The following is a 25,137-nucleotide window of genomic DNA, read 5'->3' on the forward strand; positions in this document are numbered from 1 at the left end:
GCCACGCCCTCCCGGGGGAGGGGGCGGAACCTGGGCTTGAGGCGGCCGCTGCCTAGATCCTCCTCGTCGTCGTCGTCGTCGTCGTCGTCCCTGTCCTTGCTGTCGCCGCCGCCGCGCCTGCTTGGGGAGGGGGCCCCAGCCAAGCCGGAAGGCCGCAGGAGAGTCGAGCCCGGCTCCGCCGCCGACGTGACGTAGCGTGACGTCGTACCGCGGGGGGGCGGGGAGAGCGCCCGCGCCCGTGCCCGCGCTCGCGCTCGCGCCCGCCACTCGCCCCCCGCGCCGCGACCGCTCCTGCCGCTCTTCCCGCCGCTCCCGCTGCTCTCCGCCTGCCCGCCCGGCACCCGGGCCCGGCTCCGCCCGCCCGCCTGCCCACTCGGGCCCCAGGCCGCAGGCCGCGCCGCCCATGTCCGCGCCGCCCGCGCAGCCGCCGGCCTCCGGCGGCCAGCTCTGCCCCCCGAGGGGGGCGCGGGCCCAGGAACGGGCCGAGGCGCGGGCCCAGGCGCGGGCCAAGATGGCTTCCCCGCCGGTCTACTGCCTGTGCCGGCTGCCCTACGACGTGACCCGCTTCATGATCGAGTGCGACCTGTGCCAGGACTGGTTTCACGGCAGGTGAGGCCAGCCGACGCCCCCCCAAGCATAAACTCCCCCCCCGCGAGCGTGCACCGCCCCTCCCAGCGTGCCCCTTACCGCGAGCGCGGGTCCCCCCCCCCACTGCGCTTCTTCCGCCGTGTTCCCTCCCTCAAGACCCACTCTCGGGCCCTCTGTCCCCCTTTAGACTTCTCGGGCTGCGTGGCGCCCCCTCCCCCCGGGCTTCCTGCCTTGGCCCTTGTGGTGGGTGGCCCTGTTTTGGGGGGCAGCGGGGAGCCATGTGTTGGCATTGAGGAGCTCCTGGCAGCGGGAGGCGGGGCTGCCCTCCTGCTGCCTGCTCACAACCGAGCACCTGTTGCCCTTGTGCCACCATGAGCTCCCGCAGAATTCCAATCCCGTTGGGGGGGGGGGCACCAAGACACACCCTCTCGGGCACCGGGACACAGACATCCCATCATTGTCTTTTTCCATTCTGAGGGTATGGGGATCACCTGGAAGTGCTAGGCTCCCCTTAATCTCCCTTGACGCTGGGGGCTCCCAGTGGAATCTGCCTTGGACCTCTCTACTCCATTGGGCTCTGGGGGAGAACGAGCGATGCTAGCCAAGGACCCAGTCTGCAACGCTCTGAGCGAGGGAACCCAAACACACCCCCAACCAAAGGAAGCCAAGTCACAAATCCTAGCTTCCAGCTAAAGTCCTAGGAGCAGGCTCTAATGAGCCAGCATTGATTGAGTACCTGCTGTGTGCCAGGCACCATGCTAAGCTCTGAGGTTACAGATAACTTGTAAAGAGTTCATGCAAACATGGATGCTGGGTACATTGGAGGCGAGCAATCTCAGAGGGCAGTGATGGGGAAAAGCTTTCGAGGGTGGAATTTGAGCTGAGCCTTGAAGGAAGCCAAGATGAAGAGATGAGGGGGAGCATTGCAGGTGTGCACGGGGAACCCTGAGTGGACAGATAACTTGTGCAGGTAATAACCAGGAGGCCGTTGTTACTGGATCAAACAGGATGTGTCAGGGCCTGAGGTGTAAGAAGAGTCGATAGGTAACAAGGGGCCAGGAGATGAAGAACTTTGAACACCAAGCAGGGCATTTTGTACGTTTCTGGAGGCTGTAGGGAGCCATTAGAGTTTATCCTGAATGCGAGGGAGGGGAGTGACATGGTGAGACCCGCACTTTAGGAAGATCGCTTTGGCGGCTGAATGGAAGATGGAGTGGAGGGAGACTGGAGGCAGGCAGAGCCCCCCACCCCCATCGACATGCCCCGGTCCAGGCCTGAGGTGATGAGGGCCTGCACCAGGGTGGGGGGCAGGGTCAGAGGAGAGAAGGAGGCGTGTATGAGGGATGCTGCAAAGGTAAACTTGACAGGCCTTGGCAACAAGTTGGATATGGTGGTGAGAGAGTGAGGGGTCCAGGATGAGACCTGGGTGGTCAGCCTGGAGCATTGTGAGGATGGCGTTGCCCTCCACAGTAATATGGAAGGATAGGGTTAGCAGACACTGCACGCCGACTGCAAGGTTGTGGTGTTATCAGTCTTATGCAAAAGCAGAGGACAAACAACAGCGGCCAGGAAGGTAGGAAGTGGGGAAAGGTTTAGGGAGAAAGATGATAAGTTCTGTTTTAGACATGTGGAGTTTGAGGTGCCCACTGGACGTCGGGTTTGAGGTGTCTGAGAGGCAGAGGTCGGAGGTCAGCAGAGAGGCTGGGGCAGGAAAGGGAGATCTGAGAATCCTCAGCATAGAGATAGTTGGCCATTCAATCCACAGGAGCTGAGGAGGTCCCCATGGGAAGTAGGATAGAGGGACAAGAGCAGAGGGCCCGGGCAGAGCCCAGGGGACCCCTAGGGTTAGAGGGAGACAGAGAAGGAGCCGGCAAAGAGACAGAGAAGGAGAGAAGCATGTCCTGGAAACCTAGAGAAAAGGGAGGATCCAGGAGGTGACTGAGGCTATGGAGAAGTAAAAAAGGATGGGGATTGACGTAAGGATGCTGGAGCTTCACACTAGGGCCGTGATGTAAGCACCTCTACTAGAGAGAAGGGAGGACCCAGGAGGAGAGAGGGTGATTAACAGTGTCAGAGGCCACAGAGAGGTCAAGGATGAGTAGAGGCTATTAGATTTGGCAAATAAGAGATCACTAGGAACTTTAGAGACAACAGTTAACAGTGGAACAATGAGATTATTGGAAGCTGGATTATAAAAGGTCAAGAAGAAAGTGTGAGGAGAGAAAATAGAGGCAGCTATTTTGAGTTTGGCTACAAAAAGGAGGGGAGGGGCAGCTAGGTGGCGCAGTGGATAGAGCACCGGCCCTGAAGTCAGGAGGACCTGAGTTCAAATGTGGCCTCAGACCAAACACTTGATACTAGCTGTGTGACCCTGGGCAAGTCACTTAACCCCAATTGCCAAAAAGAAAAAGAAAAGGAGGGGAGATCTAATAGTGGGGATGGAAGGATCAGGTGAGGGGGTTTTGAGGATAGAGACCTGGACATGTTTGGAGCCAGTTGAAAAGCAGCCAGGAGAGGGGGAGTTATTGAAGATGAGTGAGAGAGCAGGGATGACAGAGGGGCTGCTCTGCTGGAGGATGGCTAGTACAGGTGGAGGCTGGTTCTTGGTAAGGAGTAAGGCCATCTTTTTGTGTGAGACAGGTGAGGGAGGAGATGGGGGCAGAAGGCACCTGAGTAATAGGAGATGAGGAGAAGGGGGAGCTCTCAGTGAATGGCCCATTTGATTCAGTAAGGGATGAGGCAAGATTTTCAGCTGGGGGGAGTTAGGAAATGGGAGGTTTCAGGAGGGAGAAAAGGGCTTTGTGGGCAGTGGATGAGGTATGTATGGTAGGATTGCCTAGCAGCAGTGAGGGCTTAGGTGACCCAATCAGAACAGTGACGTGATTTTTCCCACCTTCCATGCAGCAGCCTGTGTGTAGGAATGAAGGGAACTGATAGTGAGAGTGGTCCAAGGCTGAGGGATGGCTGGGTATGCTGGGCAATATAAGGAGGTGAGAGATTCAGGAGAGGAGGACGTCTGGAGGTGGACTGGCTTATCAAGGGGTCACGATGGGAAGAGGAGAGAGTGGTCAGTGCAGTGGAAATGGCCCAGGAGAGATCCAGGTTCAGAAGAGACACCAGAAGGTGTTCCTCAAAGGTCCGACTTGGAAAAAGGCCAGGGAAGAGTGCCACAGTTAAACCCTACACAAGAATCCATTTTGGGTGGACACGGTGAAGTTGTTTTCAGTTGTACCCCGGGTCTTCATGGCCTCATTTGGGGTGTTCTTGGTAGAGATACTGGAGTGGTTTGCCCTTTCCTTCACCAGCTCGTTTTACAGAGGAAGAAACTGAGGCAAGCAGGGTGAAGTGACTTGCCCAGGGTCACACGTCCATTAAGTGTCTGAGGCCATATTGGAACTCAGGAAGCTGAGTCTCCCTGCCTGCAGGCCTGGCGCTCTAACCACTGTACCACCCAGCTGCCTACTCTGTTTTTAGCTGACCCTGAAACACCTGGGGAGCCTGCACTGTGAATGCAGAATGATGAAGTGATGTGGGCGGAGTGACCAGCCATTAAAAGCCGAGTGCTGGCCTTGAGCAGAGGGCCAAACCTCCCCTCTCCCACGTGGCTTCCCACTTGAGTGCAGGGCTGGCCCCTGTTGCAGTGGCATGTCCATGAGGAATACTCTTCTCCCTCCCTTTCTCTGCATCCATTGAACTGCCTCTTCACTTCCCTGCCTTTCATTGGCCTTTTGACTTGGTTTTCTGCAGGCCCCTTCTGGTCCTAGAGTCCACATCCCTACTAGGACCCAGTGGCAGTTAAAGAACTGAGGGTGGCCAGCCCAGGTCCTCCTAGCTGCTGTGATTGCCAAAGGGTCATTCAGAAGGTGATGTCCAATGTGTCCAGTTCATTTCTGGCTGCTGCTGGTGCTATACCTTGGCTCTCCCCTGTCCACCTCGACAGGAGGGGTTTCCCTCCCCCAGCCTAGCATTTCTGGTGGAGGCGAGGAAATTTCTAGGATTTGGCAGCCACCCTCCATAGGGAGAAGCTCCTCTTCTCCATCGTCTCCCCAGAGTATGTATTGTATGTGCCTGGGAAGAGGCTCTGTTTTGTGAGGAGCACTTGGGCCCAGTCCAGCTAGACCTTGGGGCCCTGACTCTGCTTCCTTTGCCACCTTGCCAGTGCTCTGAATGGGTCCCGGGCCCCATTTGACCTGAGGAGGGAATATAAAGGGGAGATATCCCTGAAAATGGCAGGCACATGTGTGCAAGGCTGGCCTGGGCCCCTTCCATTGGGTCTCAGAGCCTGCATGGCATTTTCACACTGAGAGGGCCTCTCCGTGTGCCCTGACCTAGGCTCTTAAGTAGCCACAGGACCCTTGGCATTGTGGAAAGCTCTCATCACACATCTTCTAGGTGCCTTAGCGATTTCCTTTTGATCCTCTGTTGGTCTCAGCAGAATTCTCCCGCTTAGGCCAGCTGGCACTCTTCCCACCAGAACATGCTGGGACCAAACAAACTTGATTTCCTTTTTGGACACTCACTAACTGGAGTTTCCTGAGATTTTACCAAATTCTCCTCTTGTTGTTCTTGTGGGGAAGCCCTTGAGGAGCATTCTGAACTGGTGGGCTCAGGCTTGTTCATTTTGTTCATGAATGGGTCGGCACCTCTGTGGTCTCTAGTGGAGTGCCCCAAGGATCTGTGTATGGCCCCAGGCCATTTCACATGTTCATTGGTGAATGACTTGAACAAATGCCCAGCTGACCTCATCCTTCCTCTATTACTGGAGGTAACAAAACAATTAGCCTTTGCCCCTCATGCCGAGAACTCTTGAGCCGTCTTCAAGTGTTTGGAGGTCGCCACTTGTCCTTGTTGGTCTCAGAGGGCAGGCAGAACCAGGGGTGTCAGGAAAGGGGCTTCCTCCTACACTGAGACGTCCCAGCCTTGGAGGCACAGACAGATCTGAACAGCTGTGTGTGGCTCCTGCGGCTCACTTCTTTGATAAACCTGAGTAGTGGTGTGTAAAAAATGGGTCTCGCGTCACAACTCTGTGTGTCATTATCGTTTAGAAGGCTCTTGTCCCTGGGACTTGGAGGAGAGCATCTTGAACCCTGGACTAGTTGGGATGTTTCCATCTGTTTTCCAGTTGTGTCGGCGTAGAAGAGGAGAAAGCAGCTGACATTGATCTCTACCACTGCCCCAATTGTGAGGTCCTCCACGGGCCTTCTGTTAGTAAGTCGAGTCTTGTCCTGTTGTGGACAGAGAAGGGGGTGAGTGTTGGGGGGACCTGAGGAAGCTGCCGCTGCCTGGGCCTATATTCTCTGGGAGCGTTACTGGGACCTGGGGCGCTTCAGCAGACCAGCAGCTTTGGGCAGGGTAGAACAGCACCATCTTCTTTCCATGCCATTCTTTTAGGAAGTCCAACACCTGTCTAGAATCCTGATTCCCAATATTCTCAGGTCTCTGTGGGATGTGCCTGGTCATCCCATGCTGTGAGCACAGGGCCCTAGGCTCAGCTCTCCAGCCCAAGCCCAGCCTCATTAGGTGGCAGGTAGACAAGGCAGCGGCTGGAGCTCCGGGCTTGGAGTCAGGAAGACCCAAGTTCAGATTTGGCTTCAGACAGTTACTAGCTGCAATGCTGAGCAAGGTGCTTCACCTCTGCCTCAGTTTCCCCAACTGTACAATGGTGGTAAGAACACCTTATAGTGTTTTCCTCCCAGGGTTGTTGTGAAGATCAAATGAGATCATCTTTGTAAAGTGCTTAGCACAATGCCTGGGACATAGTAGGCACTGAAACATAGATGTAGGGGTGTATGTGTGTGTGTGTGTGTGTGTATTAGTTAAAAAATGCTTAGTTTCTTCCTCCCTCGCCCCCTTTCCGTACTTTTCTTGGTGCAGTGAAAAGGCGCCGAGGGGCCCCCAAGGTGCAGGAACTGATGGTGAGCAAAGAAGCTGGGAAGACAGTGCAGACTGGAAGTCCTATGTTCATCCGGGAGCTTCGAGGAAGGCCCTTCCGCAGGTGAGGGCATCTGGGTGGAGGTGGGTGGCAGTACCTTGGCTCTCTTGCCCTAAGACCTGGCCAGAATGTCCCTCGGCACCTGTGCTTCACTGCCTCTTCTCATCTTGGAACACATCCATTAAGAAGGGGCACAGCCTTCACTTGTAGCACATTCCAGAACACAGAGAGAGGCTGCCTGGGGACATCACCCATGCCTGCCCTCCTCACCCAAGGTGCTGTTGGCTTCTCACCCTGGCTCACTCCTTCCTGAAGGGGGTGTTGCTTTCTCTGAATCTGAACTGTCTCAGGCAGCTGAAGGTTTTATAGATTCCCTCCATCTTGGGGTAGTTGCCTAATTGAAGATGGAATTTTTCTCTGATGCTTCTCATGCCCCCTGCCATTTCTAGGCCAGAGCGACAGCACAGCTCCAGGGTCTCAGTGCCATAGGCCTCTTCCTAGTGGTAACACAGCTTCTTAGAATTTATTTCGACTTCTGCCTTTGCTCGCTCTGTCTCCTGAAAGGACTGCCGCCAGGACAGAAGAGGAGTGTGGCACTTATGTGAGGTGGTGCTGCCTATGAGGGCTGCTGGGCCGGGGCAGCCTCCTGGCGCTGAGTGGGGCTGACGTAGGTAGCCCCTGGGCCCAGCCAGTATGGCCACAGGCCAGGGCCTAGCCTTTCCCCATTGTGATGTGCCTCTCTCCTCTGTGTCTCCCCAGTGCCGATGAGGTGATCCTGAAGCCCACAGGGGCCCAGCTGACAGTGGAGTACCTGGAAGAGAACAGTTTCAGTGTGCCTATTTTGGTACTCAAGAAGGACGGCCTAGGGATGACCCTGCCCTCCCCAGCATTCACTGTGAGGGAAGTGGAGTATTATGTCGGTAAGTGGCTGGAGCTCAGGGAAGCCTCCCTTTGCAGTCTGACGGCCCAGGTGCTGACTCGTGCTAGGGCCTCTTCCTTCCTTACTAGGCTGCCTTATGCTGGCGGGTAAGGGGTGGGGGTTGGAGTTGGGAGGGACCCAGCCCTTAATTGCCAATGTGCCTTAGCAGTTGTGTGTGACCATGGACCTCTCTGACCCTTCGTTCATCTGTCAGAAGGGAAGAATGGTATTTAAAGTAACTACCTCATAGCTAAAATAAGATGATACCTATGGAAGGCTCTTTGTTTTAAAGAAGTGACTGCTTGTGCAGGGAGAGGGAAGGCCTTTGGGCTTTCCCCTGAGGAGAACTGGCACTGAGCTGCCTCCTAGGTGGGGGAGGGTGACGTGACGGCCAGGGCCCAGTTCTTACCTTGCCCCTCCCTCTGCCCCAGGTTCTGACAAAGAGATTGATGTTATTGATGTGACCCGTCAGGCCGATTGCAAGATGAAACTTGGGGACTTTGTGCGTTATTACTGCAGTGGCAAAAGGGAGAAAGTTCTCAACGTCATCAGCCTCGAGTTTTCTGATACCAGGTGAGTGTGGGGGCCTTGTGATCACCGCACTTGTTTCTTTTGGTTTCCCCTCCTCACACAAGCTCAGCACAGGGCTTGGCCTACAGCTAGCCCTCAGGAAAGGCCCACTGCTTGATTGATTTTTGTGTCTGTACCAAGACAGAGCTCAGTATGAGTAACATTCAGGCCTCAGAATAAGTCCTTGTCCTTAGGAGTAGATTTTGCGAAATTGGCCCCAAAGCATTTTCCTTAGCCTTCTAAGAAAGCTGAAAACCTTGTATGCTCTCATTTGGGGCCAGTAACGAAAAGTGTTCTCTACCCCCCACCCTTGGGGGACTCGCTTTCCATAGAATGAGGGTGATGATGTGGGCACGTGTGCCAAGGAGCCTGGTAAACCACGTAGTACAGACAGTGGTTGCTCCAGGATTCCAGAGAGGGAGTTAGAACCCTATGGCCGAAGGCAAGATTTCGCGGAGAACAGGAAGGGGTTGGGGGCTGGTTGATTGGTCTGGGGAGATTGGAAGTAGGCCAGCAAGGACAGCAAAAGGCTGTCCAAGTAACAATAGAGCCTAGCTGTTTTTTTGCCCCACACATGCCTGTGGACTCTGGGAAATTCTTTTCAGGCATATCTGTTTCAAAGTACCAGACAACCCAGCACCTCTCTGTATCTATAACCCTTTACCTTAAGAATCCCCCAGTTGTCCGAGAAGACGAGGTCATGACTGACACCCTGAGCCCTCTGTGTCTAGGCTTTCAAATCTCGTGGAGACCCCTAAGATTGTCCGGAAGCTCTCCTGGGTGGAGAACTTGTGGCCTGAGGAGTCTGTGTTTGAACGGCCCAGCGTGCAAAAGTACTGCCTCATGGGTGTGCGGGACAGCTATACGGACTTCCACATTGACTTTGGTGGCACCTCTGTCTGGTACCATGTGCTCAGGGTAGGTGGTAAGGCCCTGTGCCCTGCTCCAGCTCCTGCAAGCTTCCTTGCTTAAGAGTGACTGTTCCCAGGGATAATCCAGGCCCCCAGTTCCACCTCCCACCCAGTTTGTTCAGGGGGTGGCCAGGCTTGGGTACAGTTTCTGAGGGAGTTGTCTAGGTCATGCGCAGATACTTGGTGGTTTGACCGTGCTCGTTGCGAAGGTGACCTGTTGGTTAGGAAACTCCTTGATCTGGTTAGGGTCCACTGCTCTAGGCCACCTCGATGTCCTATGGGTCTGTCTCTGGCCACCTTCCCTAGTCATTCTTTACCTGAGTGATAGAAACTCAGTGTAACAGAAATCTGACCTTCCCCTGCCTCTTTGGGAAGGCCAAAATTAGGGTTAGGATTAGGGTTAGAAACGAAACCAGGGACCCACTTGTGGGAGTTGGCAGTGATTTTTAGGAAAAGGCAGAGGCCATTCCTTTGAAGTATAGACAGTCTAGGCAAAAAGGCATGAGATATTGCCTGTTGACAGACAGGAGAAGGCTTCTCAGGAGAGCCGAGTTTCTGCAGACCATAGAGTAGCGCATTCTCTTGGCAGCCACTTTCTTGGCAGGGGCTGCTTTTGCCCAAAGCACTGTTGACATTCATGAGGGTCATCTTTTTCTTGGGCTGAGGCAGGTGGCAAGGCCAAGCACGCAGCTAAGTATCCGCCTATTCAGACAGACTGAGGCCTGGCCCTGCCATTTACCACCCTTCCAAGCAGCTGCTGCTTGGGGCTGATTTGAATTTGGGGTGTTTGTTGGGGGCAGAACCCCATGTTCATCCCTGTGCATCAGCTGCTTTGTCTGTAAACTGAGGCCCCTTCCAGCTGCCTCCTCAAGGTTCCCTCAGTGTCTGTCTGTCTCTCTGTCTTTCTCTCCCCCCCCCCCTTCAGGGTGAGAAGGTTTTCTACTTAATCCGCCCAACCCTAGCCAACCTGTCCTTGTTCGAGTGCTGGAGCAGCTCCTCCAACCAGCGAGAGATGTTCTTTGGGGACCAGGTGGACATGTGCTACAAATGCTCCGTGAAGCAAGGCCAGACGCTCTTCATTCCCACAGGTTCTTTTTGGGCCTCTCAGGGGAAGGAGGAAGGCAGTGGTGCTGCCTATAGGAGACCTCCCCCATCAGGGCTAGCCAGGACCCTCCTCGGGGCATGGAGGAGATGGCCCTGGCTAAGTCTAGGGCTCACAGGAGCTTTTCCCCTGTTATGTGACCCCTCTGGAGGTTGGAGCTTTTTCCCTCTACCTGCCTTTATGATGGGGGACATGTACCCCTTGGGGATGGTTCCAGTGAAGGTGATAGTCAGGAGAGGCAGAGAAGTGGGAAAACACAGCGTCCCTGGCGAGGGCTCTAAGAAGGAGGAGGTGCTCAGCAGTGGTGGCCCTTGGGATCACAGTGAGGAATGTGGGACTCAGAAGGTTTGAAGTGCGGCCTTTTGTGCTAGTTTCCGTGGCATGGCTTTAAGTGCTGGCAGTGAGGGATTGCCTCTGAGGTGAAGCCAGCAGACGTGGGCAAAGTGGACTAGGTCACAATGATGGCTAGAGTGAACAGGTGGGAGAATATTCCCTCCAGGCCAGAAGGAGAAATGCTGAAGCAGACCTGGGGCCCCTTGACCCCCACCCCCATCATTGGGGAGCTGAGGAAGACTTTCTTCCACAGGCCTTGGCGGTGGGAGATTGGGGGAGAAGGGGGCACCAGGGTGTGGGGGTTGTCCTGGCTTCCAGCTGGGTTAGAGGACAGACCTGAGCAGAGGAGGGCTTTGAGCGAGCCCTGAGCCTGGCCCTATGTCCCTGTGGCCCTGTCGTGGCCCAGCCTGTAGCGGGTGTGACTTTCTCCTGTGGTGCTGGCAGGTTGGATCCATGCGGTGCTGACGCCCGTGGACTGCCTTGCCTTTGGAGGGAACTTCCTACATAGCCTCAACATCGAGATGCAGCTCAAGTGAGTGTAGGCCTCAGGTTGGCCACTGGTTCCAGCCCTTCCTTCCCTCTCCCTGCCACGAACCCGAAATGGGGACCATTCGAAGCAGAGGGTTCGAGGGGACGGAGAAGCCCGACAGCAGTCACTGCCTGAGCCCAACAAATGCCCACCCCCCCTCAGGCCGAGCAGCACGGAGCCTAGCTTCCTGGGGACCACCCCAATTCAGTGGCCTGATGTGCTGGGCCCAGGGGGGGACAGGAAAGGAAGAGTGAGGTACCAGGGATCTGGCTCACCTGACCTCTCTCACACCCCTGCCCTGTCTCCCCTTCCTCTTCCCCCCCCCCCCAGGGCCTATGAGATCGAGAAGAGACTGAGTACAGCCGACCTCTTCAGGTTCCCCAATTTTGAGACCATCTGTTGGTACGTGGGAAAGCACATCCTGGACATCTTCCGAGGTGAGGAGCCCCTTCTTGTCTCCCCTCTGTTCATCTGTCCCTTCTCTGTCCTGCTGTGCATACCTTGGCTCTTGGGGGGCTGGGGTGAGGGTGGGGACAACGTTCCTCAGGGCTTCTGCCTCGATGGTTTGGGCCCAGACTCCCCTGCCCTACTGTGCATTCCTTTGCAGTCTGGAGGGCTAAGAGTCCCCCCTGCTTCTCACTTGATGGCCTGCCCTGCATGTGTAGGTGTCCTCAAGGAGCTTCTGTTCTGGGCTGATATCCCCCTCCCCGCTGCCTGCTTCTGTGTCTTCCTCACCTGCTTCTTCCAAATGGACTTAGCCCAGAAACTTGCCCAGACAGAGCTCTCAGCCCAGGCCTCTTTCCCCTGCGTGGGTGTCTTCCAGAGTTGACTTGGGGCAGTGCTAGGGCGGCTGCCAGTGGCTGTCTTCCCTTCTTTGTTCCGTACAGGGTTACGAGAGAACAGGAGACACCCTGCTTCATATCTAGTCCACGGAGCCAAAGCCTTGAACTTGGCCTTCAGGTCTTGGACTAAGAAAGAGGTACTCTCCCAAGGTCCTCCTATGACCATCCAAGAGTGTTGTACTTACTCCTGGGTAAACTGCCAAGCTCCAGTGGGCCTAGGGTGTCCATCTGATTCACTGCAGCACAGACAACTAGCTGGGGGGAGGGGGGGTGCGTTGGAGCAGCAGGGAGTAGTGTCTAAGCTGGCCTGTATAGTCTGGGTCGCCACCCCATGGGCCAGGGAGGAGTGCAGAGAAGATCCCTTTCATCCACAGTCTTCCACATTTAGTGGACCAGGGCCTTTGAGGCAAAGGTTACTTTCTGGCCTTGGGTGGTTAATTCAGAGTCCAGTGAAGGAGACCCTGAAGGTCCAGCTTGGGTTTTCTGCCAGTAGGGAGGCAGGCCTGCCCCCTACTTTGGAACTGTTTCCATTTCTTAGCCCTGATTAGGACCATGGCCAGGTCACCTAGCTCTGTCCCTAACCCTCTTTTGCTGCAGGCTTTGCCAGAGCATGAAGCTGAGATCCCTGAGACTGTGCGGACAGTCCAACTTATCAAAGATCTGGCCAAGGAGATCCGTCTGGTAGAGGTGAGGGCCCAGGAATCCAGGTTTCCCGTCTTGGTTTGGTTTTCTGCTTCCTCCTAGGACCTCCTCCTTCTCATGCCAAGGAGTAGCAAAGCTATCTGTTCATTTTCTGGGTGGGGGAGGGCATTTGGTTTCTAGTCTCTTCCCTTTGATGGATGAAACTGAGGCTGAGAAGGCTTGTCGTTCTTCCTGTATAGAATGGAGATGTGGAAAGCATGGAAAAGGGGGCAGAGATTCTGGTACTCCAGAGGCATTTCCCTCCCTTTCTCTGGGGCCAGCTCACAACAGTCTTGGGGGCACCAAACATACATGTACCCATCACAGAATCCTCATTCAGTCCTTTTGGCCTGAATGAGTTGGGCCACATATGAGAGCTGGGCAGGTCTTGTGCACATGTATGTCCATGTCCATGTGAACTCTCCCACATAGGCCTGGGATGAGTGTGCAGCTAGCTTGGCTCCCTGTTAGCCAATGGCTCTGCCTTTTCTGCAGGATATCTTCCATCAGAACATTGGAAAGACTGGCAGCCCCTTTGGCTTCCAGAGGACTGGCTCAGGCAGCGGCACCCCGGCCAGCAAGCCAACCTCTGGCCCTCCAGCCTCCACTGCCAGGATTTCCCCGGCCTCCAAAGCCAGCTCCAAAAAGAGAAGCTCCAGGGCCAAGGTGGAGGCTGGGAAGAAGCCAGAGCGCAAGGGGAGAGAGAATGTGGCTATGGTGGATCCTTGTGAGCTGGACCTCAGTCTGCTGGACAAGTATACGCGGCAGGCCCTGAAGGCGGGCAGCCCTCCCAAGGGCCAGGTGGGCTTCCCTAAGGCCCCACGTACTGCTGGGAGGGGGTTGTCTCAGGCCCTTGTGTATTGGGGGCCCCTGGACACCCCATGGGTATCTGAGCTCTCATCCATCAGCAGCTTCAGAAAGAACTGCTGTGGTCCAATCCCTTCATTTTACAGAGGAGGAAACAGACCCAGAGAGGGGGATGCATTTGGGCTGAGCCCTCTACTTTCTTGGCTGTTGTCTGGGGATGGGCTTCAGCTGAGCTAGTGCCATCTTGTTCCACAGTTTCTGGTTGCAAACACCTGCTTGGCTCCCCCAGAGGAGGAGCTGGAGCTGGACCCGGACCAAGATCTAGACTTGGACCTAGAACCTGATATTGAAGAGAGCCAAGTTACAGCAGTGCTGGCCAATGGAAAAGCAGCAAGGTGAGCTGGGCCCAGAAATGGTGAACAGGCCAGAAAGCCCTGGCAATGCTCCAGGAGATGATGAGGAACTCTGGAAGACTCTGTTGTGCTGAAGTGGGGGAAATGGTGGGGTGGCCATCAGGCACCAGCAAGTGATCTCTTGTCAAATGCAGCCTCCTGGGGCTGAGCTGTAGCTGGAATTGCACTCTGGACTCTCTCGTGGCTCACCCAGGGGAGGGCAGGGCAGGGCATTATCCCTTGGGAAATCAAGCATCAGTCACAGGGCACCTAGAACCACTTGGAATTCAGTGGAACGTCAGGAACTACTTGGGGCTTATTGGGAGCTAGTGAGAGCAGATATTTGTCAGCCTCTATAGCACAATTAAGCACGTGGCAAACAAAATATCAGGGTCTTTAGAGATGGGAGCCTCTGGAATTAGGGCAACCTGAGCCAGCAGCATTACCTGGAGGCAGGCAGCAGGCCACCTCACTGGATTTGTCAGTTGTGACCAAGGCACCTTAAGCTTGAGCCAGTGCCTATTTCAGATATGTTCCAAATCCGGGCTTCAGTGCTGTGTTATGCCCATGTAAGTTTGGAGGTGCATTTAGGGTTCAAAAGGAAAGAGACAGGCAGGCAGGGAATGGAGGGAATAGAAGAAAAGGGCTGTGGGGTGAGCCGCTGTGTCATTGCTCAGGCTCACATGATTCCTGAGTCTTTCTCTTTTACCTCCTCACCCACCCAAGGGGGAAATGGATTGTCTGGGCTCCAGCTGCCCAGAGCAATGGTACCCTGCGGGTCAGATGAAATCAGCCGCACTCACCAAAGGGCCCCGGGTGATTGACCCCGTTGGAGGGGATCCAAAGGGTCCGACACTCGCTATCTGTTCAGGCTACAAATGAGTGCTCTGCCGAGAGTTTTCTGTTCTTCTGGGTCCTGCCTCTTCGTTGGGCCTCTCTTCCTTCTGGCTTTCTCAGGCCTCCCTGACAGTGTCTTGGTTTACTCTGTGTGTGTGTGCACACGTGTGCTCGTGTGCATGTCTGGCTTTCTCCAACCCAGTGACAAGAAGGCGAAGGTCTCAGCCAGGTCCCGGAATTCTAAGAGCACCTCTAGACGGGGAGCCAAGAGCAAGCTGCTGCTGAAGGGCGAGTTTGACCTGGACTCTGAGGAAGACCTGCAGATCGATGAGACGCCTCGCAAGGAGAAGAAGGTCCTGGTCCCCAGGAAGAAGTTACCCAGTGCGTCTCCTTCCCTCTTCCCTGTGCCCTTCCGATTCCCCCCAGCTTTCTTTGAGCCTTCTCCTGCAAATCCTGCTCATTTGCCCAGAGGTGTCGGACTCACAGCAAGGAGCTATTGGGAAACAGCCACAAAACAACAAAGAAAAGATACTAGAGCAGAGATGTGATGGGTGTGTGGTGTGTGCGGCCCAGTCCAGGCCCCGCCCTCACTACTGTAGACCTTCCCAAACTGCCTGATGCCCCGAACCTCCCCCACCCTCACCCCTGCCTTCAGCTCAGAGGCAAGAGGCTAGGTGTCCTCCTCTTTGTGTCTTAGAATTCCCCCGGAAGTTGCCTCGTGCCAAGCCCTGCTCTGACCCCAACCGAATCCGGGAACCAGGGGAGGTAGAGTTTGACATTGAGGTAGGAGCTTTGTAAGCTGGGATTAGGTACTTCTTGGGAGTTTGTCATTTTGTGAGGCCTCAGCTATGGGGAGTAGGGCACAAGAGAGTATCCACCATGATAGGGCTGGAGAGAGGAGAGAAGGCAGGAGAAAACCTAGATGTGAGCTAAGACATAGAGATGACAGGGTACTGTCTTCAGGGGCATTTGGTCTGGCTAAAATGAAGAAAGGATTAAAGGGGGAGATGGAGGATGGGAGAAGGTGGGATGACTAGATTGGAGTTGCCTTGCAAAGGGCCTGGGATTCCAGGGTATGGCATGTAATCTGCTTGAGCAAGCCCAGCCTGCCCCTTCGGTTTGCTCTAGGAGGACTATACAACAGACGAGGACCTGGCAGAAGGAGTGGAAGCCCAGCTTGGCTCCAGTGCTGGAACCACAGGGATTCTAGATCTGCTCAAGGCCAGCAGGCAGGTGGGGGGACCCGACTCTGCAGCCCTCAAGTGAGTACCTGCCTGCGTTTCTCCTTCCCCTGGCAGTCAGACAGTTCATGCCCAGGCTGAGGCACTTGGGTTCGGTATGTAATAAAGACCAAGCTGCCTCCTGCGCCACTGAACGAAGGAGATTGAACATTCGTGGCATCAGCAGAAGTCCAAAGCAAACCCTAGAACAGTGAGAAAGGGGATGAGAGGACTGACTGTGTAGCAGATGGGGTAGCCCAGGGATTTTAGGGAGCTCCATATTTGCCTATCTGGCCCCCTGCCTTACTGAACAATGTTACCTTCTGGGGAAGAGAGGCAAAGGCTGGGCCCCTAGACACCTCATTTCTGTGATGCCCCCTCCCCAACTGGCTTTCCCCTTCCTTGGCCTATCTCCATTGGGTGGCTCCCTCCCCAAGCCTTCTTTCAGCTACTTTTCTTTGCCCCTTGCAGTGAGGCCCCTGCGTCCCCCAGCACCCAAGAGGCTATCCAGGGGATGCTGTGTATGGCAAACCTGCGCTCCTCCTCAGCCTCCAGCCTTCAGGCCTGGTGGACTGCAGGGCAGGAGGGTGGTGGCAGCAGTGGCAGTGGAAGCAGCATCTCTGCTCATGGGAAGACTGACGGCCCCAGCACCCCAGCCAACCAGCGGGCCCTCAGCAAGCGAGCTGGGAAGCAGTCAGTCCAGCAGAGAGTTGAAAGTGAGGAAGAAGAGGAAGAGGAAGCTGAGGCCAGCCTAGATGATGAACAGGAAAGCCTGGGGGCTTGCTTCAAGGACGCTGAATATAGTAAGGACAAGGCCAGTGAGGCTGGCGAAGAGGGGGAGGGCAGCCGGGTGTATTTCTGGCCTGTCAGGTGCCAGGCTTGTTTGAGGGCCAGGTTTGTCATTTTATGGCCATCGTGTCCAGGGTAGCAAGGGATAGTGATTTGGCATGGCTCAGCTCAGCCTGAACCTTGGGGAAGTCATTCTGTTATCCCCTGCCCTACCCTGTTGGACCCTGCCCCAAATCCTGAGCCTTCAGTTCATCAGAAAGCCAAGATGTTCCCATTGCAGGGCTTCCAATATGGGACCCCTCGAATTTTTCAGAGGAAGCTGTTGAGTGGGAGGAAGAGGGGTATGCATGGACATTTTCTCCACAAGAAGAGAGACCAGTGTCTTGGGGAGCTCGGGGCAACAAATGGGGAGGGTGAGAGATAGAACACGTGTAGAACACGTGTAAATACCTGCAGCGTGGAATGAGGTCTTTGAGGGGATGGGACCCAGGGGGGAGGCTCAGGACCACCAGGAGCTTGAGGAGACAGGAAGATATGGCAGGGCCAGGCCAGGGCACCCGGGGAGGGAAGCGGCCAAAGGCTTAGCTCCGCACTTCTCTAGCTACGCTTGGCTTTGTGATGCAGCTCCTCCCAGAGTCAAACCTTTAGTGTCTGGGCTCCTGCATATTGGCCAGAAGCTCAATAACCAGCATGGCTTCCCCCTCCTTACAGTCTACCCATCTCTAGAGTCAGATGATGATGACCCTGCTTTGAAATCGCGCCCGAGGAAGAGGAAGAGCACAGATGATGCTCCCTGGAGCCCCAAAGGTGATTTCAGGGTTACAGCCCAGACAAGGGCCTCTGCCCTGATCTCCTCCCTGCTAGGGCAAGGGGTCAGGGCCACTGATTCTGGTGAATTCAGCACTCAGGGCTGACTGAATCGGCCCCACAGGGAGGGAGTGGTGACAAGGATGCTGGGCTTCAGTTAGGCAGCAGGGAGCATTTGCTTGTAGGGGTCCAGTTCTCTTTTATCTTTATTGTTGGGACTTTGAGGCAGGGCTAGCCAACTCTGGCATGCCACAGGGCCAGGCTGGTCTGTCCATGTTTAAATACAAGAAATTCTTCACAGATGTCCAGGCCACCCTCTGAGCACACAGGCATGCCAGGATCGGCTGCCCCTGGCTCTAGAATATCTTAAGAAAAGTTAAATTGCTAAAAGGTTCTTTTATCCCCCATGAAAGTGACCAAAATGAATGAAAGAATCCATGTTAGAGAAGTATAGGAAGGTACGACCCCTAGAACACAGCTGGTGGAACTTTGCATTGGGCAGACTGCTTTGGAAAATGATTTGCAATTATTAGAGAAAAATCACTAAATCGTCCTTACACTTTGACCCAGAAATTCCACCATTGGACAAAGCATATCCACAAAACTTTTCTAGCTTTGACACCCTGGGAGTCAGAACCTGGAAGAAAGATAGGCACCGTATTTCCCACTATCTTTGTAGGTGTGGGTTTTGTGGTGTTGAAAAAAATAAATTCCTTAGCTGAGGTCAGGAGTGGAGGTGGGCCTTTGTCACCCCTGTGTTTTGAGTAAGGGAAACTAGGTCACAGGTTCTCCTTCCCATAACTAATCAGGATTAAAGTTGAGATTCAAGTCCAGATCTCTTGGGTTCCCTGCCCAGTACCCTTTCTCTGCACCAGAGGGTCCTGGAGTGGTCAGGGGTTTGGGTTCAGGAAGTCGGTGCAGCACACACATTTCAGTAGGTACAGGGCAGGGAGGATCTTGGAGAGGAGGAGGCCTGGGATGAGTGAAAGGTGTAGATGGGCACAGGCCTGACTTGTGTCTGGTCAACATGGAAAGGAGAGCAAGACTGGCCTGATGATCAGGGCTTGGGAGGAGTCTGGGCCACATCCCGGAGGCAGCAGGAGCCTTGTTTCCTGAGAATGGGCGCTGTCTCTATTGACTCTCTTTTCACTGCAGCCCGTGTGACCCCAACCCTCCCAAAGCAGGCCCGGCCTGTTCGGGAGGGGACTCGTGTGGCCTCCATTGAGACGGGTTTAGCTGCAGCAGCTGCAAAGCTGGCTCAGCAGGTAGGTGGCCAGAGTCCCAGCTCCTCATGCTGACCAGGGGGCTGTCCTGTGTGTTTGGTGGCTGGGGAGGGAGGTGGGGGAAATGGCCAGGCTGAAGCCTTCCAGATAGGCCACCCTACATGCTTGTGTGCTTTGGGTTAGGGTCAAGGGAAGCAACTGGCCAGATGATGTTTTTTCAGAGTCATGACTTGGCCTCTGAAATTTGGAGGTACTCCACTGGGCCTGTCTTCTTGGAGGTGCCAGGTGAGAGCAGGCCCACTGTTGTCCAGCTCAGAAGGGTTTTTATATTTTTCTTTTTTGGGGGGGGGGGGGAGGCAATAGGGGTTAAGTGACTTGCCCAGGGTCACACAGCTAGTAAGTGTTATGTGTCTGAGGCTGGATTCGAACTCAAGTCCTCCTGACTTCAAGGCCGGTGCTCTATCTACTGCGCCACCTAGGTGCTGCCTGGGTTTTTATATTTTTCAAGGAAGTTTTATGTAATGCTGCCACTGTCCTGAGGCCCACCAGGCATTAGGGATCAGTCACTAGAGCTCATCATCTGTAACTTAGAATACTTTTTGAAGAATACTTCTTGCCTCAGGACCAGGGCAATTGTTCCATTTCGTTAGTGTGTGCAATGGAGAGAAATAACAGTTGAGCGTCTACAGAAGATGCAACAGGTCCTGCCAGATGTGGCGCTAAAAAGTCTGAGTCGGATGAATGAGACAGCAAGCACTTAGCCTTCTCGACAACATCCCCTACCCTCTCTCTTCCATTTGCCTTGTGCTTCAGGAGCAGCAGAGGGCCCAGAAGAGGAAATATTTCAAGAAGAAACCATTGGCGAAGGAACTGGAACAGTTACCCTCTCAAGATAGTGGCCCTGGCACAGCTGCTCCTGTGCTGGTGCCCCCACCTGTAGTTGTGCCACTTAGCCCACCACCACCCACAGAGCCCAAGCAGGAACCCTTTGCTGGCAGCCTAGCTGACCATGAGTACACCGCCCGGCCCAGTGTTTTTGGCATGGCCCAGGTGAACCGAGGCACCACACCCATGGCACCTGGTGTCTTCCTGTCTCAGCGGCGACCCTCGGCCAGCTCCCAGGGGAGTCAGGCTACACAAGGTAAGCCAGGTGTTCCCACCTCCTCCCTATAGGCATTGCCTTGTGGGAAGCATTGTGATAGTCTCTTCATTGGTCAGCTGCCAAGTGATTTTCCTTGTTCATCCCCTGTGTGCTGAGCTCCCATGGCCCCCTACTGTTTCTGGTATAAACTACAAAGTCATTTCTAGGGGAGGCCCTAGCAACTGGCAGGGAGGCCTCAGGCATGAGCTGAGCTTTGAAGGAGAGATGGAGGTAAAGGGATTCCAAGCACGTGGGGATGTAACTAATGTTCTGGGCAGGAATGGGGCATAATGGGAAATCAGCCTGGCCAGGTGGGCTGGTGTTAGATCATTTGGAGGGGCTTGAAAAGGCAAACAAAAGAGTTGGTATTTGACCCTTGAGGTCATTGAGCAAGAGAATGACAGGGTCAGACCTTGACTTTAGGCAGATCACTTGAACAGTTCCTATCTAGCTCTCCTCTGCCCCCAGCCATTCCTTCACAGTGTCTTTTGCTGGCTCATCATCCTGAACAAACCTGCCTTCTGTGGATGTCTGTCTCCCAAGGCTCTCCCATTCCCTCCTTTCTTCTCTCAACACTCTCTTGGTGATGTAGTTTTAATTGTTGTCCCTGTGGAGGGTCCGCCCAGCTTCCATCTGTCTCCTGAGCTGTGGTGCCTCGGCAGCTACTGCATTTTGGACATCTCAGACTCAGTGTGTTGGAGACCCCTTGAACTCACCAAGTAGCAAGTGGCCCAATCCAGTGGAACACCATGGCCCCAGTGGAGCTAGTAGTGTACTTTACCCTTTCCCCCCCTACTTAATAGTATTTTATTTTTTTTTCCAATTATATATATAAAGATTGTTTTTGACATTCACCTTTATAAGATTTTGAATTCCAAATTTTTCTCCCTTCCCCCTCCCCAAGACAGCAAGCAGTCGGATATGCTGTACTTTACTCTTAACTCGGTCCTTTCTCAGGACATCCATTGCCCCACCAATGGCCACACTATTCCCTCTCCTCTCTCAACTCTCCGTTACCCTCATGTCCCTTTCCCCCTTGTTCTCTTGCCAATTGTACCTTGACAAGACCCGGCCTTGGGTGTCATTCACCATCTGCTGCCTTTGCTCCTATTCACAAGCTGGAAAAGTCACAAAACAGAGGTGATCAGGGCCACTACAAATGGATGTTATATAACCTCAGCTGGGCCCTCCTTTATACTTCCCTACTTGGTTTGCCCTCCCACTTGCCACAGAGACTATGCCCAGGCTTTTTTTATCCCTTCTCCAGCCTCCCACAGCACTCCCCTTCCCCACCCTCTCAGGTGAGGATCATGCCACAAGTCTCTTTATTTCACATCTTCTTGCCATCGTCTCCTGCTGTCTCCTCTTTCACTCCAGTCTTTGAGGAAGAGGTGGACCTTCTCCTTGCTAAGACCAACCTCTCCAACTGATTAAATCCACTGTCATCCTCATTCTCTAATCTGAGATCCTTTGCTATCTACCGGTTCCTCCCTTGCTGCATACAAATGTGCCCGTGTCTCTTCCTGTTCTTAAAAATTCCCCATTTGATCCAGTCATGCCTGGTCCCATCTCTTGTCCCTTTCATGGCTAAATTTCTTAAGAAAGCCATCTACATGGGACAGGCCGACTTCTCCTTTCATTGTCTTCTAAATCCTGACCTCATCATTCAATTGAAAGTTGCCTCTCCAGAATTACCAGTGACCTCTTGGTTGCCCGATCCAGTGGAGGCCTTTTCTTGGGTCTCTTTCTCTTTGACCTCTCTGCAGCCCTTGACACTGTTGATCTCCCTCTTTCTGGATCCTCTCTCACTCCTGCTTCTCTTCCACGTCTGACGGTTCCTCAGTCTCCTTGGGTGGCTCTTTGTACAGATCACGTCCCATGACTGTGCCTGGCCTAGAGTAAGTGCTCCTTGGCCAACCAACTGACTCACTGACTCTCTATTCCTAGGTCCTCTTCTCTCTATATTCTTATCACTTAGTGACCTTCGTGACCCTGTGCATTTGTCTGTACAGATGACTTCCAGAACTACACATCTGGTCTTCCTGTCTTTCTCAAACTCACATCACCAAGGGCCCACCGTCTGTCTTGTAGGCATCTCCTCTTTCTGAGCCACCCCCAAGACACCTCTCTTCCTTTTTTGCTTTTTTTTTTTATTTTTATTTTCTTTGCTTTTAGGCAATTGGGGTTAAGTGACTTGCCTTTGTCACACAGCTAGTAAGTGTCAAGTGTTTGGTCTGAGGCCAGATTTGAACTCAGGTGCTTCTGACTTCAGGGCCGGTGCTCTATCCACTGCACCACCTAGCTGCCCTGACACCTCTCTTCCAAACTCCTTTTTCTCCCATGATCCCCTCAGTTTCCTAACCTTGGTGTCATCCTTAACTGAGTGCTGTCCTCCAGCCCCCCCTCTTCCCCCATACAAGCGGTTGCCAGGTCTCTTCGGCTGAGTGGCCCAGAGGCCAGATCATCGGGCCTGGAATGAGGAAGCCTCATCTTCCTGAGCTTCAAGTCTGGTTTCAGATACTTACTAGCCATGTGACCCTGAGCAAGTCACGTTCACCCTGTTGGCCTCAGTTTCCTTATCTGTAAAATGGGCTGGAGAAGACATGGCAAACCACTCCAGTATCTTTGCCAAGAAAAACCCAAAAGGGGTCATGAAGTGTTGGGCACAACTCAAAAATGACTGGACCTCAGAGTGTCAGGCTTGGAGTCAGGAAGACCTGCGGTCAAATCCAGCCTCAGTCACTTAACCAGTTGAATGACCCTGGACAAGTCATTTCACCCCTGTCCACTTCAGTGTCCTGTAAACTAAGTAAAACGAAGACAATCAGAGCATTTACCTCCCATGGTGGTTGTGAGGATTCGATGGAATCAGGTTTGCAAAGCACTCAGCCCAGTGCCTGGCACGTGGCAGGAGCTCTGTAGACGTTTGCTCCTACTGATTATCATCAAACTGTTTGATTCCAGTAGAGGTGAAGCCTTCTGAGAGCAGGGCTGGGCTGCCCTTTGGCTTTTGGGGCTCAGCCCCTGGCACAGCGCTCAGGTTTGTGACAAGGACCTCAAGCCAAGGGGAGTGTATATCATGATGGAATCAGGCATTTGAGAAGCTGGTGTTCTACCAGGGGTGGGAGAAGCAACAAACGTAGACCTTGTGATAGAGCCGTTCCATAGGTGAGAGGGGGGATCTAAGGTCCCATGTTGCATGTCTGAGACCCACCTCTGAGTCAGCCTCTGAATTGTGTCCTGTCCTAAAGGTCAAAGCTAGGCTTGAGATCCACCTAGTTGTGTGACCTTGGCCAAGTCATTGCCCCATAGGCTCTTCATCTATAAAGTAGAGCTAATAACACTTAATCTCCAAGGATCTTTAAGCCTCAGAGATGTGTATTCCAAGAGGCCAGAGAAAGGTGAGGCCTGTGTGTTCAAGGAGGCCCTAGACAGGGTCTCATTTAGGCTTCCCACCAGCCCTGGGAGGCAGGTACCAGAGAGTTTATTTTCCCCACTTCATATATAAGAAAATGGAAGCTTGCAGGCTGAGAGGGGAGGTGGGGAGACCTTGTGTTGGGACTCATTAAAGGATGCACCCACCTCACCTGGGCCTTCATTTCCCGTTTTTTCCTTCTGCTTCCAGGAAAACGGCCCAAGAAGGGCCTGGCCACAGCCAAGCAGCGACTTGGCCGCATCTTGAAGATCCACAGAAACGGCAAATTGCTGCTGTGAGCCCTCCACGTTGGCAGGGCCCTGCTTCAGTCTCCTGGTCCTTGGAGGCTGCATTTTTTTTTTCCTTTGCAGACACTCCTCATGTCAGACTTCTCTTTTCTTTGGAGCCCTCCTGGCCAGCCTTGGGGGGTAGCTGGCTTAAGAGGCGAATGTCCCCAGTGGAGGGAGAGAGGGAGGGAGGAAGCCTAGCCTTTCTTTCATTCACTGGCCTCCCTCTCCACTTCCTTTTGCCCTTTCCTGGCTTTTATTTCTGTTTACTGCCCTGTTAGAGAATGGGGAGGCTGCAGGAGTAAAGTCTGACTTCAGAGGGGCCTTCAGTTTCTCCCGTTTGAATCAGTTAGGGCCCATGAGCAAGGGGACCGGGTGCTCCTTAAACAGTTTTGCTAGCCTTCCCCCTTGTCTAGGCCCATTCACCTAGTTTGGAGGGAAGAGAGCAGGAAGCCTGCTACAGGCTCCTGCCATGCCCCCTCTTGTGGCCTGTATAGAAGCCATGTGTGAACAGCCAGCCCCGTTGGCTGGTCTGCCTTCCTGCCCTGCTCCTCCTTGTACAGGGGCCGGGTCTGTGACACTGGACACAGAAGAGGCTGCCTTCCATCACCTCATTACACCTGGAAGCGCCCACAAGCAAAGTATTGCCCCACTCACGACCCCGTTTGGCCCCTTCAGGCCCAATTTGGCTGGGTTGGCAGGGGTGGGCATCTCAATATACCCCCTCTGAGTAACTGGGCAGGGTTGGGAAATGAAGTCTGTGTGGAACCACCTCTCAGTTCATTTGGCCCATTCCAGCTGCTTGTTCTGTGTGGCTGGGATTGCCCTGATGACTCAGGGACCTGGGGGGCATCTCCCCACTGGGATACTGTAAGCAGAAGGGCCACTGGCTCAGAGTCTGAGCCAGAAGCTGTAGGGCTTCCATGGGGCTGGGTGATTTGGAGCTGAGGAAGTGTGGCCATCTCTTCCTCCCCAAGCTCTCCCAGCCACCTTTCACCACACTCCTTTACTTGTTTCCCTCATCCCAAGCTCCCTGCCACTTGGGTGGAACAGGGGTAGGCAGGGAAACCTGTGGGGCATGGTCATCCTTGAGCCCTGCCCACTGGTCTACTTTGTCCGACCTCATCCCTTAAAGTCCCAGTTAATCATGGGCCAGAGCCTGGCTCCCTTCTCTCACCTGCGTGGAGGTGGGCGTCAGAGCAGAGAGAGGCCAAGGCAGCTAATTGCTTCCAGAAGACCACCTGGTTTGGGGCGGACCAGCTCTGCCCAGGATACTTTGATTTCACATTTTTTATTTTGGAGGTTTGGGGCCCCTTGTTTTGCTTTTCTGTTGTTGTTGACAAATAACGGTAAAGGAAAGGCCTGTCCCCCTCCTTCCAAGTTGTCTTACAAAGAGCTGAGTGGGGGCGCCCGTTTTCTTTGTTGGACTGGACTTTTCAGGTTGTAAGCGTTGGGGGGGGGGTTACAGCCCAAGGGAGGGAGCCCAGCCTCGGACTCTCTCCCTCCTTAGCCAAAGAGCCAGCCAGCGGCTGGGCTGGGGGCCCAGGAGAAAAGCATTTCTATTCATCCGGATTCTATTTTTACAAAAGAGAGAACACACTCAAGCCACCACCACACTTCTGTACATGTTGAAATCTATTTTTAGAAGTGGGGAGGATTGTGTATTTCGGACGCGCAGCCAGACTTTGGTGGTGGTGGCAGTTTCTTTCAGTTTGAGGCCCTCTCCCCCCATTTTGGTGTTATTACTGATGTAATTTATATTTTTTATTTAGATCCGTCCTTTCCTAGAGAGATAAAACTTGTTATATCTTG

General features: G+C 53.9%; 1 protein-coding gene across 2 annotated transcripts; it reads left to right on the plus strand.

Moving 5' to 3' along the window:
* PHF8 (PHD finger protein 8) lies at positions 1-25,137 on the plus strand. Of its 2 annotated transcripts, none has more exons than XM_020980043.2 (21): positions 1-609; positions 5,711-5,796; positions 6,463-6,583; positions 7,280-7,440; positions 7,871-8,012; positions 8,741-8,927; positions 9,846-10,008; positions 10,800-10,887; positions 11,215-11,321; positions 11,772-11,863; positions 12,324-12,413; positions 12,903-13,208; positions 13,470-13,609; positions 14,646-14,824; positions 15,141-15,226; positions 15,572-15,705; positions 16,135-16,466; positions 17,179-17,259; positions 18,415-18,524; positions 19,296-19,623; positions 23,249-25,137. In XM_020980043.2, the coding sequence occupies exons 1-21, from the start codon at positions 404-406 to the stop codon at positions 23,335-23,337; spliced, it is 3,228 nt and encodes a 1,075-aa protein (XP_020835702.1). In that variant the 5' UTR covers positions 1-403; the 3' UTR covers positions 23,338-25,137. The 2 variants fall into 2 exon arrangements, with proteins under 2 accessions (XP_020835702.1, XP_020835701.1); XM_020980042.2 differs by having other exon boundaries at positions 4-609; positions 17,164-17,259.

Source organism: Phascolarctos cinereus, unplaced genomic scaffold (assembly GCF_003287225.1).
Source record: "Phascolarctos cinereus isolate Bilbo 61053 unplaced genomic scaffold, phaCin_HiC Scaffold_8;HRSCAF=390, whole genome shotgun sequence".
Classification (NCBI taxonomy): Eukaryota; Metazoa; Chordata; class Mammalia; order Diprotodontia; family Phascolarctidae; genus Phascolarctos; species Phascolarctos cinereus.

What these genes read in the sequence shown, in the direction of transcription:
- PHF8 (XM_020980042.2), top strand. Translation starts at nt 404, where the DNA reads ATGTCCGCGCCGCCCGCGCAGCCGCCGGCCTCCGGCGGCCAGCTCTGC. An exon ending in CATCCTGGACATCTTCCGAG is followed by an intron (nt 11,322 to 11,771) that starts GTGAGGAGCCCC and finishes TGTTCCGTACAG; the next exon opens with GGTTACGAGAGAACAGGAGA. An exon ending in CTGCAAAGCTGGCTCAGCAG is followed by an intron (nt 18,525 to 19,295) that starts GTAGGTGGCCAG and finishes CTTGTGCTTCAG; the next exon opens with GAGCAGCAGAGGGCCCAGAA.